Source organism: Uloborus diversus, chromosome 6 (genome assembly GCF_026930045.1).
Source record: "Uloborus diversus isolate 005 chromosome 6, Udiv.v.3.1, whole genome shotgun sequence".
Taxonomy (NCBI): Eukaryota; Metazoa; Arthropoda; class Arachnida; order Araneae; family Uloboridae; genus Uloborus; species Uloborus diversus.
The window spans coordinates 72,888,063-72,902,912 of NC_072736.1; the positions used below are offsets into that span (position 1 = coordinate 72,888,063).

Below are 14,850 nucleotides of genomic sequence, written 5' to 3' on the forward strand. Positions count from 1 at the left end.
TTATAAAAATCCTAAGATCTAAGCAACAAATCCAAGATCATGTAGCTAATGATCCTTAAAATGTCTTTTTTTTTCTTTTGTAATTTTCTGTGTTGTAGTTGGTCAATTACAAAATTTATTTTTAAAATGGTAAGTTAAACAAAATGTAACATTGAGAGATCAATTTTACTCGTAGGTTACAGCAGACATATGTTTCGGCGTTTCAGGGAACGCCTTTTGTCGGATGTCTTTTCATCCATAAGCTCACTACGTTTTGAATTGAAAAAGGCGTTCCCTGAAACGCCGAAACATATGTCTGCAGTAATCTGCGAATTTGTGCTTTTTTGACGTTATTACTTTACGTTACTTTACTGTTCAGCACAAAGGTATTTATTTATCTTATCAATTTCACTGTTTGATAATTATTTCTTTGGAACAATATCTTCGAATGTGGTTCAAAATCATTTACTACAAAAAAAAATAAATAAATAAAGTTTTATTAATATCCTGACTGCCAGAGCAGGGAAGTTTTTTTTTTTTTTTTTTTTTAGTTTCTTTCCAACGCATTCTTTTTTATGTAGTCAAAGCATGTGCATTAAAGACACCTCTCTCCTAAATTGATAGATTGCTTGCTGAAAATTTATATTTTTGCAAAAATATTATGTTTTACAGTTAAATTATTTAATGTCTCTTTTCCATAAATTAAAACCCAAAAACCCAATAATAATAACAAAATCTTTCTCGCTGGATGTAATTTCCCATGTCTTAAACTTTTCCTGCCTAACTGTCTTCTACAGTATGTAAATTGTATCAGCATTTTTTTTTCTTTTTCTTTTTTTGCAGACGACGCTTTTACACAATTTTTTAAAGAAATTGTTTCAAATAAATTATTAGTGAGAGATTAAGTTTAATACTCTTTGTCTTTATTGTCTTTTTTTTTACTTAATCAGCTTTAAGCAATGAACCAAATATAACAGTAGCAATGACCAAAAAAAAGTGAATTAACTTTTGTCAATTAAAATAGTGAGTTAAACTAACTTTGGGTTTTTTGAAGATTTTCTAAACTCAATCTTATGTTGGTTATGCGAAAACTCCCATTGGAACCCTGGTTCTGATACCTTAAACAATTCAGTGAAAAGCAAAGGGATGCAAGCGGACTTTATAAAGTTTCAAGTAAACCACGTTTAAGTTTCGTTCAGAAGGTTGGTAAACTTACATTGAATGTTTTTCTAAATCATGCTGTATAGCACCACCTACCAGAGCTACTATCACCATCTCTTCCCCTAAAACAGAACAGGATTTCTCCTACCTTCTGTATTGATTATCTTCAATTTTTTAATTTTTACCCTTGCCTTTGCCTCTCACTGCTTTAAATGAGAGTGCACATCCATGTGTCAAAAGTTAGCTGTATTGAAATATCAGAAATACAAATTCAAAGCTCCACAGATTAATGTGCAATTTTTAATGAATTAAAATGACTAAAAGTCTAGAACCAGAAGTTAGCCATCCAAATCTCAGAAATAAACATTGTACATTAAAGAAGAAAAAGACTAAAAGAAACATGCCGAAGGAGCCGCATCAAAATTCGGGGCATGAACAGCTTTCTCTTGTACAGGTTTTTAAGGAAGAGAATTTTTTCGACTCTCCCTTTAGGGGCCCCTCGCATTCGAAAGCCCTCCCAGCAAACGGAGGGCGTCCTTGACACAAAAGCACAATTTTCCCGTTAAAATCACAGTTATCATAAGCCCTATTTCCCCATTTTTCTACATCAACTATCGTCCGAACCTGGTTGACCTTCTTCTGAAGCATAGACGAGTTTCCTGGTAGCTTTGCCCGGTTTTTTTTATCCAAGAACTGAACGTGAGGCATAATTTAATGAACTACCACTCCAAGTTCGAAATGCTAAAAGAGTAAAAAAGTAAGAGGGGGTTATAGCAGTCAACGATGCGTTAAGATTTCTTGTTAATAGAAGCAATTAACGGTCATTAGAAAAAAACAGCTGTGCATGTACTGAGACATTTCATTGTATTGAGAATTTTAACTGTATGGTGTGTCTATTCTGTGGTTAATTTATAAGAATAGTGTAAAAACTCAACGGAAGCAGTAAGGAATGAATAAATAAAATACCTTTGTGCTACAAAGCAAAGGGCAGGAAAAAAACGCTATTAATGCACAAATTAGTAAAAAATTTCAGGCACGGGTTTCATTGTTTCAAGATACCCCTTTTTCAATGCAGAAAAGCTCATGGATGTAAAGTCATCCAACAAATGCCTGTTTAATTTTTGATAATATCGCTCATTTGGAGGAAGAGTGCTACAATACGAAGAAATGAAATTTTACAGGAGAAGCGTTTGAAGTTGACCTCTTCAGGCAATTTGCATTAAGAAAAGTAAGTTTGCTGTACTCTCCAGTGGTTAATATTTTGACAAAAATCAGTCATTATTTTCCAAAGAAGATAACGCCCTTTGAAGGCTTTTAAGCGTAAAAAGAAGAAAATTAAAAATTTTGTATTGTGGCACTCTTCTTCCAACGAGTGATATATATAACTATATTTTCACTTATTACAAAATCCAGTTTTTTTTTTTTTTTTTTTTTTTTTTTTTTTTTGTAGTCTCGAACATTACAGTTTCGAAGAACACAAAACGAATTAATCGTGTTTTTCGGGGGGTCTAAATCGTGTTTTAATTGGCTTACCTGCCAACTAAAATGGAAAAGCTTTGCTGTTAGATTACAAAAAAAAAAAAAAAAAAAAACCATTTTCTTAAGTTTTAATACTTTTGAGGCGACTGAGTAAACTATTTTAGGAACTCAGTTTTTAGTATCTACGTTGAGGTCAAAGCATCAGACAGCGTGACAGACAGCTTGGAAGCTCAAAATGCAAATACTGTTTGAGAAAATGTAAACAGTCCGCGCTCCCTCGTCTGTTCATCATCTACTATCGAACTATCTCACACCAGAAACACATGGCTTTTAGTGGATAGATTTACAAGATTTTTAACTTCGTACCAGAAGCAGACGCTTTCACTTATGAGTAGACTTGCAAGATTTCTGAAATGTTCAACCGGGACACCGGACCCCCCCCCCCCCCCCCAGCATCGCGAGTACTCAGTCCTGGTTGGTTTTTAGGGTGTTTTATAGGGAAATTCATTCTCAATGTTATGAATAAATGTTTACTAATCATGAACCTAAAATGTGGGGGTGCTTAGAAATGACAAAAGCAGATTAAATTTCTTACATGTTAATGTTTAAGAGTTCTTTTAGTGAGAAGAAACACTTTGAAGGAGGAATAAAAAAATTGAACAGTATTTACATATACTTTTTATTGGCTAGGACATTTTTTAGAAAGTCTTTTTTGTTTCTGATCTTGCTGTAAAATCATTATTACAAGCTGGTCCGATACTAGTTTTACACATCAATGTTCAAATGAGAAATTAATTATGCTAAATATGCCTTCCCAGTTAATTATTTTTCATTTATTTATTTATTTATTTTTTGTTCATCTATAATCAAATTATTTTTTTTCCGGGCCGCGAAGTAAATCGGCCGGGGCCAAGCATACTTATGAGCTATAGAGCATGGTTTGTCAACCTAGGCGCCTCCTGGGGAGACATGGAAGAATTTCTGGGAAGACAAAAATATAAAACATAAACAAAAACTAACTACGTCAGTAGACAATGTTGCATATATTTAACAGCGAGAATTTAAAAAAAAAAAAACGGATTCGAAGAAATAACTCAATTACATAAATAAAACAATTTGCGCCAGCCAAATAAAACAATGAAATATCATCTTCCTCTTTTGATATTCAATCATATAGTCATAGGTATTAAATATTACTCTTGACAGTCTTACGGTCGCGTATGTGCACTATGTGACAAAAATGTCATCAAATGCCGGATATGTCATGAAACTGGACATAATAAGTACCAATGTATAGAAAACAGTACAAAATGAAAATGTTGTTTGATGTGAACCAAAAATTTATGAATATAGAATTCAACATCGTGAAAATGACTGCTTCATGACAACTTACTGTGAGCTTTACATTAATTTCTTACTTTTGTAATACTTTTTGGTTTCTCATCTATTTTTACATGGTTCAGAATAACCAAAAGACATTAAAAAATCTTTTTAAAAGACAAAAAAACATACATACGAATAAAAATTTCTGTCATTTACTAAGCTTAGAAGCAATTTATACGTTGCGGCGTGCGTTTGTTTTACCTTTTTCATCCACCATTAGACAGTGGTTGCAGCGACCCCTATAGTTTGTTGGAGTTGCGAATATAGATTAACTTAAACAGCAAAACTTCATCTAAATACAAAATTTCCAGATTACTAATCACTAATTGAAGTACACAACGTTTTGCGCTATAAGTAATCTTTATAATAAGTGTACTGGTGGATATCGGCAGAAAATCTATCTATTTTACCGCATCCTAATCACCATTTCTTTTTTTATGGACATGCTTCGCATTACCTATTCTAGAAAATCACCAGTCATAATATGACGGGTACAAGTTTTTCGGCCATTTCTATTTTATTCAATTTGCAGAAACAATAAACCCAACGAGTAGAATCCTGACGCAATTCGTGATTGCGAAAAGCATTATTTGAATTCAAGATGTCAAAAATTCAAATTTAATTTTTTTCACTTCGATCATATTTTAGCACTAAGCTAATTTGATCATTTTTTGTTTAATGTCCGTTTTTGTTTTAGGAGGAGAATCATCTCTGATCACAGCTGGAGCATCTGTCATCGGCATCGGAACTGACCTCGGAGGAAGCATTCGGATCCCCGCTCTGTTCAGCGGCATTTTCGGACACAAACCAACGAAAGGTGATGAGAATAATCTTTGAAAGTTTCTAATGTTAATTGAACTTATGATAATAGCATCCAGTGCTACTTGAAAAATCAGCAAGATGTTAGGGGAACTATCGATCTTGATTTTCTTGATATTTGACAATAGTCGCGAATACACGTATTGAGAAATTATTTCCATGTCCAAACGGATTATGGAAATTCATTGTTGGCAATTATCCATTTTTAAAATATTTCTCCAATGAAATGATTTTCAGTGTTACATGTCTTTGTTTGCCTCTGCTGGACTCGTGAACATCTGAGCTGACTTAAAAACGGAGCTTGGCTTCTTGGCCAAATTAAAACCCCTGATCGTAGCTCTAAGTAGCAACACGTCCGCCATCTTGGGGCTAAATGCCGCTTTCTTCCTATGTCAGCTATAATAAAGTAGCGTGCTTTGCTTCATGATTGTGGTGCTTCTTGATTGTAGATTAACTTGGAGTTATTAAGAAACCAAAATCAAGAAGCAAAACACGCTACTTTACCAGAGTAAACTTAGGAAGAAAGCATCGTTTAGCCCCAAGATGGTGCACGTGTCGCTACTTGGGGTTTTAGGCCAAATGAGCTAGTTACGAATCCATTTAAAAAATGATGGTAGAATTCGACTTCCAGTGAACCATAGACCCAAGTTGTCAATGATGGCCGTTTGCTGGCTGGTTCTCCAATGATAATGAGAGTAGAACTTTCATGACACGGATCGGGTACTCTGGTCAGACTGAACTAATGCATGATTAATTCTTTAAAAATATATCAAAACCTTAGCGGTTGTTTATTTCTTCCCGTATTTCACATTAGGAGCATCCATTTCTAAATGTCCAGCAATAATTGGCAAACAATTATTGCTGTGGCAAACTTGAACAAGAGGAGGCTATGCAACGATGCCTGCTTTAAGCTTTAAATCAACTGATACGTGAAAATTCTGGTTTTTAAGTATTCAAATCCAGCACTAGTTCACTAAGTTTTTGAAAGGCCTAGTTTCATATGATAAGCAGATGGAACAACGGGGGTCTTTTTTTTCTGTTATTCTTACCATTGCGGCCCCATTCACAGACGAAACGATAAAACTGTATAAAGCACAAGCAGTTTATCCTACAATTACTTCATTTTATGTTAGAATAAATTTTAGGTCAGAAATAGTTGTCCTACAATGTGCGTTGTACAAAATTTTATCAAATAACACTTTCATGTTGCCTATATGACACACCCGTGACACATTTTTCAAGTCAAACAGATTATGAATCTTAATTTTATGTTATGTGATTGCTTTATGAATCAGGTATAACTTGAGAGGTAGAAAATTATTTTTAAAACACTTTTCTTGATTGAAAATTATTTTAATAAACTTGTTAGTATGATTTTGTCTTTGTTCTAATTTTATTCTTTTTCGATTTTCTCCCCATTTTTTCTGAAGACATCGTTTCAAATGGAAACCAGTACCCGGTGGTAAACGAAGCAGTCCGACAATTAATCGGCACTGGACCGATGTGTCGTTACTCGGTAGATCTTCTGCCTATGCTCAAAGTAATGACCAGGGGTTGCACCCAGTCGCTAAGACTCGAAGAACCAGTAAGTATATTGTTCCAAACTACGTACGGTTTTAACAAAAAAAGAGCATACAGTTATCAGTAGATATGTTCCATTAAAAGCTAGAAAATTACCATCCTTTTCGAACGTATGATCTAGTTGTGTGTTTTCAGATTCGGTTCTATCTCTCTCTTTTAAAAAATCAATTCGAACAAACCATTATTTAATTTCCTGAAATATGTAAAAATGTTTCACTAGCTGATAAAGTACATTCATGGTGAAAACAATTTTTGAAATAAATTACGTTGATTCTATATCTATGGATATCTATACTATAAAAATCTGTGCGCATCTGTCTGTGGGTGTATCTGTCACCCTATCTCCTCCCGACTGTCAATGCCTACCAGGTCAATACAGGTACCTTTGGACGCTCTTAAGGTGCCAAATATGAAATAGATTTCAGGGGCAGGATTATGATTACTATGGGCAGCATTGCACCGCCGCGCCGCAGACAGCGAACCGGGCTTGCCGAGCAGGGGAGGCTGAGTAATAACGTAGAGTGATTTAAGAGTTTAACTCTAATACAGCAATCTTCAAATAGCAATGATTCGACCTTATTTTACAGTCCCATTTTGCTTTAGATTACTATTTTGGAAAACAAGATTTTCTAAATGAGAATCATAATAAAAAAACATGGAAATTTACAGATGCTCAATAGACCTTCCTCCGGCTGAATGGAGAACATCTAAAAACGATAGCCCAATTCATCCCACACTCGACAACGAATATCTTGCGTCATTGAATTCACCGCCTCTGTATTTGGTTTCGTCAGTCATTTTATTCTGTGGGAAGACGTGATATGCCAACAGCTTTTTTCATGAATCCCACAAAAACAAATCGCAGAGTATGAGATCAGGTGACTTCGGTGGCGAAAGCTGAAATACTAGTCGTAATTCCTCATGTACGACCTACCCATCGTTGAAGTACAACTGACACACAGCACAGTACGGTTTTGGAGCACTCTAGAGGTAGTATCCAAAACTTTACAGCATCCTCTTTTATATATACCTGACGAATTCAAGTACAGCATATAGTGCAAGGAAATATAGCTATTTGACATTGTGTCCATCTTTTTGAATCACTCAGTATTTGACCAGACCAAAAGAAGTCATTTCTCCTCTCAGATCTTACTGTAAGTGTGTATTTAAGTGTAGTGTAAGTTGTGCACAGTGATAGCTCCACCCATTTGATTGTTTCGGCTGGTTTGTTTGGTAATGTCTTAGTCGGACCGCCACAATAATCGTATTTAATATTTACCTCAGGAAACATAGGTGTTTTCGAGTGTGTCCGCCAATCTTCCATCGCTATATTACGCCTGCATCTTTTGAAATGGTGGACACTTAAACCATCTTTTATAAAATTTTGAAGTGATACAATCTGTTACAACAGACGTAATGTTTATGAACAATGAAATTCAAATTTTTATTTATTGCTCTGTCTTATGTTCCTACATTTCTTTTACTTCTCACATCACTTTCCCATGACGTGTGCGACCATTAGTAGCTATAACGACCTGAATCCTTTTATATTCGCTGTTTCTCCTTAAAAATTGTCCCAATATTTACAGGTTACGAACCTTAAAAAAATATGAATGTCAGTTTCTTAAACGAAACTGTAAGTAATTTGGTTGAATGAGTTTAAATCTATTTTTTTTTAAAATGTTCTTAGCATTTAAAAATGTTTCCACTTTAATTTCAAAATGTATTTTTAGAATAAAATCGCAGATTTTTTTTACCAGCTTATATGGCGTAAGTTTTGGCTTGTTTAATTTTCGTCATCTTGTAAAACACGAAGAAATCCTGAATTTCGTGTAACAACGCATCTGAATTGATTAATATGTACAGTGATGTAGGTAACAGTAACTTGCATGTTGTTCTTGTAACATTAAAGTGTCAACCAATCTGATAAGGAATTCTAAAATTGTAAAATGCGGCATTTAAAGCTTCAAAACTCAATTGTTAAAATCAATAAAGATAATTTACGACTACAATATTTATTATGGATTTCCCTTGAACCAATGAAAATGATTAAGAGTAGAGATGCATAAATATCTTTAATTGCAACTTGTAAGCACAGTTGTTGAAGAAACTGAACATTTTACTATTATTATTTTATTCGAACATGAAAAGCATTATGTCCTTAATAGCAGATAAGTCTGGATTAATCAACTATTAATACGCGCTTTCTCACTATTTATATAGACAATGATTAACACTGTGCAATTTTTAATGATTACATTCTGAACTTGCTAAAGCCTTCGTCATACAAGAATTATTTGCTCAAAAGTAACTGTTCTTAAAAAAATATGAAAAAAAAAACTGAATTATTGCACATAATGTGTGGAGTAGGATCGTCGAATGTGGTGACGAAATAGCTTACTTGATATCATAATTCTTCAGAATTAAAATGAATTGGTTTTTATTTCAATGTTTTTTGTTGTTTTTTTTCGATACCTTTTTTTTCGCAGAAACAAAATAAATGGTTTCACTGAAAAAAAAGCAAGACACATTTTAAACGAGGTATTTCTGCTTAATGGTGAAATTATGTATGAATGATTAATGATTGACTGCATTTATTCATGTTTGCCAGAGGCATTTAGTTTCTTTTTAGATGAGATGGATACAAAAAAGAGCACCAGTGGATGAGAGGATGTATGTAATGTATGTTGTTAAATATTTTTCAATATCGCACAAACGAAGCAAATAATTTTTCATATTGTAGAGGAAACAGCCAACTATTTTACGTACCTTACATGAATTACAATTTACACGCGTTCAATGTCCACATCGGAGTTTTTAAAAAATAATGGAACAGATTATGAAAGCTGACAAAATTTAAAGTTTTCAATCGAAAAATTTTAACTCCAAAAACTCAAAACTACTACGATTTTGAATTAACAACTTAAAAATTATTTCATTATTTGATAATCGTACTTATGTTATTGAATAAAACATCGGGGGAGGGAGATTTTTGTAAAAGACAGGGGTCAATTTTCTTTCTCCCAACTTTTACCGTGTTTAGCAATCATATACAGAACCAAAAAACTGAGAAAATCATGCAAATTTATCAAAGAGAAAATTAAACAATAAATTGGGAAAAACACATTTAGTATGTCTCAACACGGTCGAAGTTCATGTACTGACCACTATACCGAAGTTCTCAAATGCCTTACATGAAAAATTGCGTTTTAACATTTCAACGTATGATATCTTTTTTTAATTCATATTTTACTCAATATTTTTTGATTTAAACAGCAGTATTTACCTTAGACGTAAATTTCCTTGTCTCTCACACATTTATCATACATATCTTCAAAAAATCAGAGCAAATAAACTTGGCTCTTTTTCAACTGTCTTATCTGCATCAATTATTTTCTTTCACGTGTACACATCATTTCAACATAAAATTAGAGCTACTGTTTTACTAAAGCAATCCGAAAATTCCTTTGTCTATTAACTTCTTATTCTTATTTTCTTGTTTGTAAGTGCGTCATATCCTTATTATAAAGGGTGTTTCCCCCCCCCCCCCCCTTTTTTAGAGGTATAGAACTTTAAGTTGGTAACACTGCTTGATATGAGCGCCATTTTGATAGCTGCCACCTGTTTTGTGTTTAGTTTGCTATTTCATCATGAATAGACTGACACCTGAACAACACCTACAAATTGTGCAGATTTTTTAGGAAAAAAATTTTTGGAAAATGTTTTAGGAAGGCGCGTTTCGTCCATTTTACGGTCGGCGTAATCGTCCATCAGAGTAATTAATTCGAGTAACCATGGATCGTTTGCGTTGCTACGTGAAGTCTCTGGTCTACACCGATAAGTCACAGACAATTGAAGCCTTGGAAGAGAACATTTGCCACGTTATCACTGACATACGACCTTCATTGCTGCAAAAAGTGACAGAAAATTGGGATTCCCGATTGGACTTTCTCAGAGCCAGCTGAGGTGGCCATATGCCGGAAATTATGTTTAAGTAAAAATGGCAAAGAATTATGTTTCAAATAAAGCCAAATTCATGGCAATTAACACCATTTAACTGTGTTTTATTTTAACTTTAAGTTCTATGCCTCTAAAAAAAAAAACCCTTTAGTTCTTAACAAAACTATTCTAAAACTATTTCTTTTTCTTGTGGGTTTTTTTTTCTACTGAGTTTCAAGGCAACGTGTAATGTATCTTTTTTTCTTTTGAATTTCATAGAGTTTTGTTTTAACTGTTCCTGTGTGTATGTGAAAATGCAAAATTTCAAACAATACTTGAGGACAAGCGTTCTGGAGGTCTTTAACACTAAGTTTCACTTTGCTTACAATTGCGCCCCTGATCCATTGATTGCTATTTACCCGTTGGGGAATCTTTGTTGCTAATCTTTCAAAGTTTTTTTTTCTACCTTGATGCAGGAGAAGAAACATCAGATTCTTCCTTTGCTTTATTTCAATACTTCAAATGCTATATTGTTGCATATCTTTCTATGCATATGTAATCTATCATTTATCCTTAAGATTTAGAATCTGCATCTCTTTTGTGTCTTACTTAAAGAAATGAGAGTTTTTGTGATGTTCTCCAAAATCTCTTTCATGTATTTGATAAAAATTACAAACTACAGCCTTATTCAAGCATATTATATCCTAATATTTTGCTACTTGGAAAATCCTAAAGAAATTCTTCTCTTAACTCATAAAATTGCTCAAAAATGTGAAAAAATAAGCGAATTCCTCTTTATAGGTACTATTGAGGTAGTAAGAAGCAAAGGGATGGATGAAAGTGGGCTTTTTAAAATTTTGAGTATCACGCGTTTGCAGATCCTAGTTGAACTTGCATTGATTTTTTTTTCTTCATCCTGCTGTACAGCAGCACCTACCAGGGCTACTAGTTCCATTTTTTGCCCCTAAGCAGAGGCCTGCAAAGGGGGGGGGGATACACCTGTTGACCCGGGCCCGAACCTGAAGTGGGCTCAATATTTTTTAAAACTAGGATTGAAATATGGGGGAGAACATTATGGAGGGGGCCCGGCAAAGTCATTTGTGACGGGCCCCAAAATTTCTGTGCACGCCCTTGCCCCTAAGCAGTGAGGAGGTTCTCCTACTATTTTTACTTTATCTCCAAAATATTGAATTTGGTACTTACACCCCTTTGCTTTCCACTGCCTCATTATCTCTTCCACTTCGTTAACAATATTCGATTGATATTCGTCTTGTTTATCTGGTCGAGCTGTATGCACCTTCACTTTGGTTACGCTACAATATCATACTTTTTTATTTGTAGCATTACGGTATTATTATAAATCTCAAAGTTCAGCATAACATTTTTTTAAGTTATTCCTCAAGATTAAAAAAAAAAAAAAACCTGCTTCTATATTGTGGCCAACTTTCATACAACAATCCAAGAGAATTAATTCGTTCTTCGAATCTTCGGTGCACCAACAGTTATATATTTGGCTTTTATTATAACATAACTTTCATTCCTAGGTGAATATTAAAAAACTGAAAGTCTACTACATGGAAGATGACGGAGGTTACCCTTTCCGTACACCTGTGTCACGGGAAATGAAGAAGGTTCTGCGGAAAGTATGAATTTGAATTGTCCTTTTCTAAAATAATGTTTTAAAAAATAAATTACTTTTTTTTATTTTTTATTTTAAAAGTTTTATGTTCAGAAAAAAAAACTGATGTATTATTTTTATAGAGAAGTTTTGCGAGTTTTTTCGCCGGTATTTTTCTTACCTATTACTCCACATCTAGTGCTTGATTTAGAAATTTTAGGACAATAGACCAGACGCATCTGCAAGAGACACTTTCAACAGTACATCGACGAAGCTACTGTAGAGTTGCACGCAAGCTTTGTTTATTTATTTGTTGTTTTTTTTTTTATCTGTCATTTGAAATGGTAGCTACCTAAACGAAGTACTAGATGGCAAAAAATAACGATTTTGATGTTAAAAGTCACTTTACTATGCAATATATGTATATATTTCTTCATTTCAAACACTATAACAAATTAAAGCCATATTTTGGTGGGGTTTTTTACATGGTCTGTAATTTAAGGGGACGTTAAAGCTAGGGGACCTTCAGGCCGGGTCTCATGCGCCTAATGGGAATATAAAGCTCTGTTCGCATCGTGTTTCACGTGAATATTCGTTGGTTGAATCTAGTTTAAAAGGTAAAGTAGAACTTGTGATTACAAAATTCGCATTGTTCTTCAATTAAATCAAAAAATTTAAAATAGAATGAACATTTTCAGTAAATGTATGTGCTGCGAATTATCATGGTACTGATCAAATTTTAAAGGAAAAAGGTTCAAGATTTGCAGGAGGGGGGCTTTTGCAGGGATTTACCGAAGTACTTTAAAGGACGAACCCGGTGTTTCAGATTTTTAATTGACCATTCTTGGAATTCTGAAAAGAAAAAAAAAACTGATGAATAATTTACTATAATTTGTTGACGGACTTCCGGTGACCATATTAAAAGTATAATTTAATACTTTTAATATAAGAAAAAATAAGTAATCATTCTTTTCTATCAGCCACTCAGAATGGTTCTTTTTCGTGAAAAGTGCTGAGAAAACGTTTTTTAACCTTCAACTTCGAAATATGGTTTCAAAAATAAAAAAAATTAGAAGAAGGGTAGCAACAAATTTCCAACATCCCTTTTGTAACTATTCTATCCTAAGTCAACGTGAACCAGCGCTTTTTAGAGTTTTGAGACTCAAAGTCTGTTCTATCCCTGATAATCGTTTTCTTTAAATAGAGGCTCTTCAATCCATTTGGAATTTTACACAGTTCACGGCAGCTATTGTTGCAAAAGTATACTTTTGATATGGATAACAAACTGTGAAACTTCAGAAAATAAACGTACTCAACCATTATTCCTTTATTTACAGGCAGTTGCTCATTTTGACGGCATTTGTGAGCTGAAACCACAAAAGATCTTCAAAGAGCGCCTGCAAGATGCCGTTGAAACTTGGGTTTGCGTCATTGAAACTCTCAATGACCAGCTACTGTGCAACGAGATTGTCGGCTACCAGAAGAATTTGAACCTCACGAGGGAGGTCCTCAAGTCCATGGCAGGCAAGTCCAAGCACACCTTCCCCGTCATCTGCTTAGCCATCCTCGACAGATACATCAGGAACTACGACCCGAAACTGGCAGAACCTTTCTTTCAAATGCGCGAAGAACTTCTAGCAGAATTCAATGAACTTCTTGGCGACGATGGTATCTTCCTTTATCCAACCTATCCGGATGTGGCCCCATACCACATGGAAATGTTCTTCAGGCCGTTCAATGTGGGCTACTGTGTCATATTCAACATTTTGGGATTGCCAGTCACGCAGTGCCCCATGGGTCTAGGGTCTAAAGGACTACCGTTGGGCATTCAAGTAGTGGGAGCCCAGAACAGAGACAGATTAACAATTGCAGTAGCGCGCGAGTTAGAGAAAGCTTTTGGCGGCTGGGTTAGTCCATGCGACATTAGAAAATCGTCTATCAAGTTAACGGAAATTGTATAACTGTCTATATGTACGTCTAATAAGGCCAAAAGCAACAACTTTTACTATTCAATAAAACCCCGCTGTTGGATAGTCATTCAGAACACTTTTGTTTAACTAGTTCAATGTGAAAGTTTTTGTTTTACTATTTAATATTATATAGTAAGTAATACTATCCCTCCGCTTGAGTGAGTCAAGTTCTCAAAAATGATTCTTTTGACGTCACAAGAACTGCATTTCTTGTTTAAATCGACAGTGACTCCAGGAGAAAGTGTTGATAAACGAACGTTCGTCACTAAAAATTCAAAGTAGAAGTGTTTAAATTGTTACTAAGATTAGAAAAAATGTTCGAATTTTCGATAATTGCAATGTATCTTCACAGAAGATGAACTTTATTGCAATCAAACTGCTGGCAGCAATGATTGATGTTTCATATCACTATTGCAATCAGAAAATGAATGTTCCTTTATTAGTTTTCAGAAGATGGAAGTAAAAGGTCTGTTGTTTTCTTTGTATTTTATGTTTTGATCGGATCATTAGTCCAGTAAAGAGTTATTGGTGCTTCTATTCGAATTTGAAGAGAGTTGAATTCTACGGAGAAGAATCTATGTGATATTAGCAGTTATATCAACTATGAACTTGTGTACATTTTCAGTGCTTTCATTTTGAGACGCTAAAGAACTACGATTTTTTCCATCGAACAGTTAGTTGCTAATTCGGAAAACGATTCAAGTTGTTTCAAAGTGTGTCAGCTTTGATTTGTTGAGTGCAGAAATTTTGTTTTCTGTGATATCCAATGTCAAAGATCAAACTACAAAGATAAGGGATCCTGAGAATAAAAAAACTTAACGTTGAAGCAGCATGCATAAGACATTTCAAAAAAGAAGAATTCTTAAATTATTGTTTGGATGACTTAAAATTAAAATAATTAGGGTAGTAAGGAATACAAGA

General features: G+C 34.2%; 1 protein-coding gene across 1 annotated transcript in view; it reads left to right on the top strand.

Moving 5' to 3' along the window:
- Positions 1-13,990, top strand: part of LOC129224721 (fatty-acid amide hydrolase 2-like) — a 65,272-nt gene extending 51,282 nt beyond the window's left edge. The window contains exons 3-6 of the mRNA XM_054859268.1: positions 4,700-4,819; positions 6,252-6,406; positions 11,886-11,984; positions 13,297-13,990. Of these exons, the coding sequence (XP_054715243.1) occupies positions 4,700-4,819; positions 6,252-6,406; positions 11,886-11,984; positions 13,297-13,920 (998 nt within the window). The 3' untranslated portion in view covers positions 13,921-13,990. The remainder of the gene's footprint in view (positions 1-4,699; positions 4,820-6,251; positions 6,407-11,885; positions 11,985-13,296) is intronic.
- The last annotated feature ends 860 nt before the right edge of the window (positions 13,991-14,850 follow it).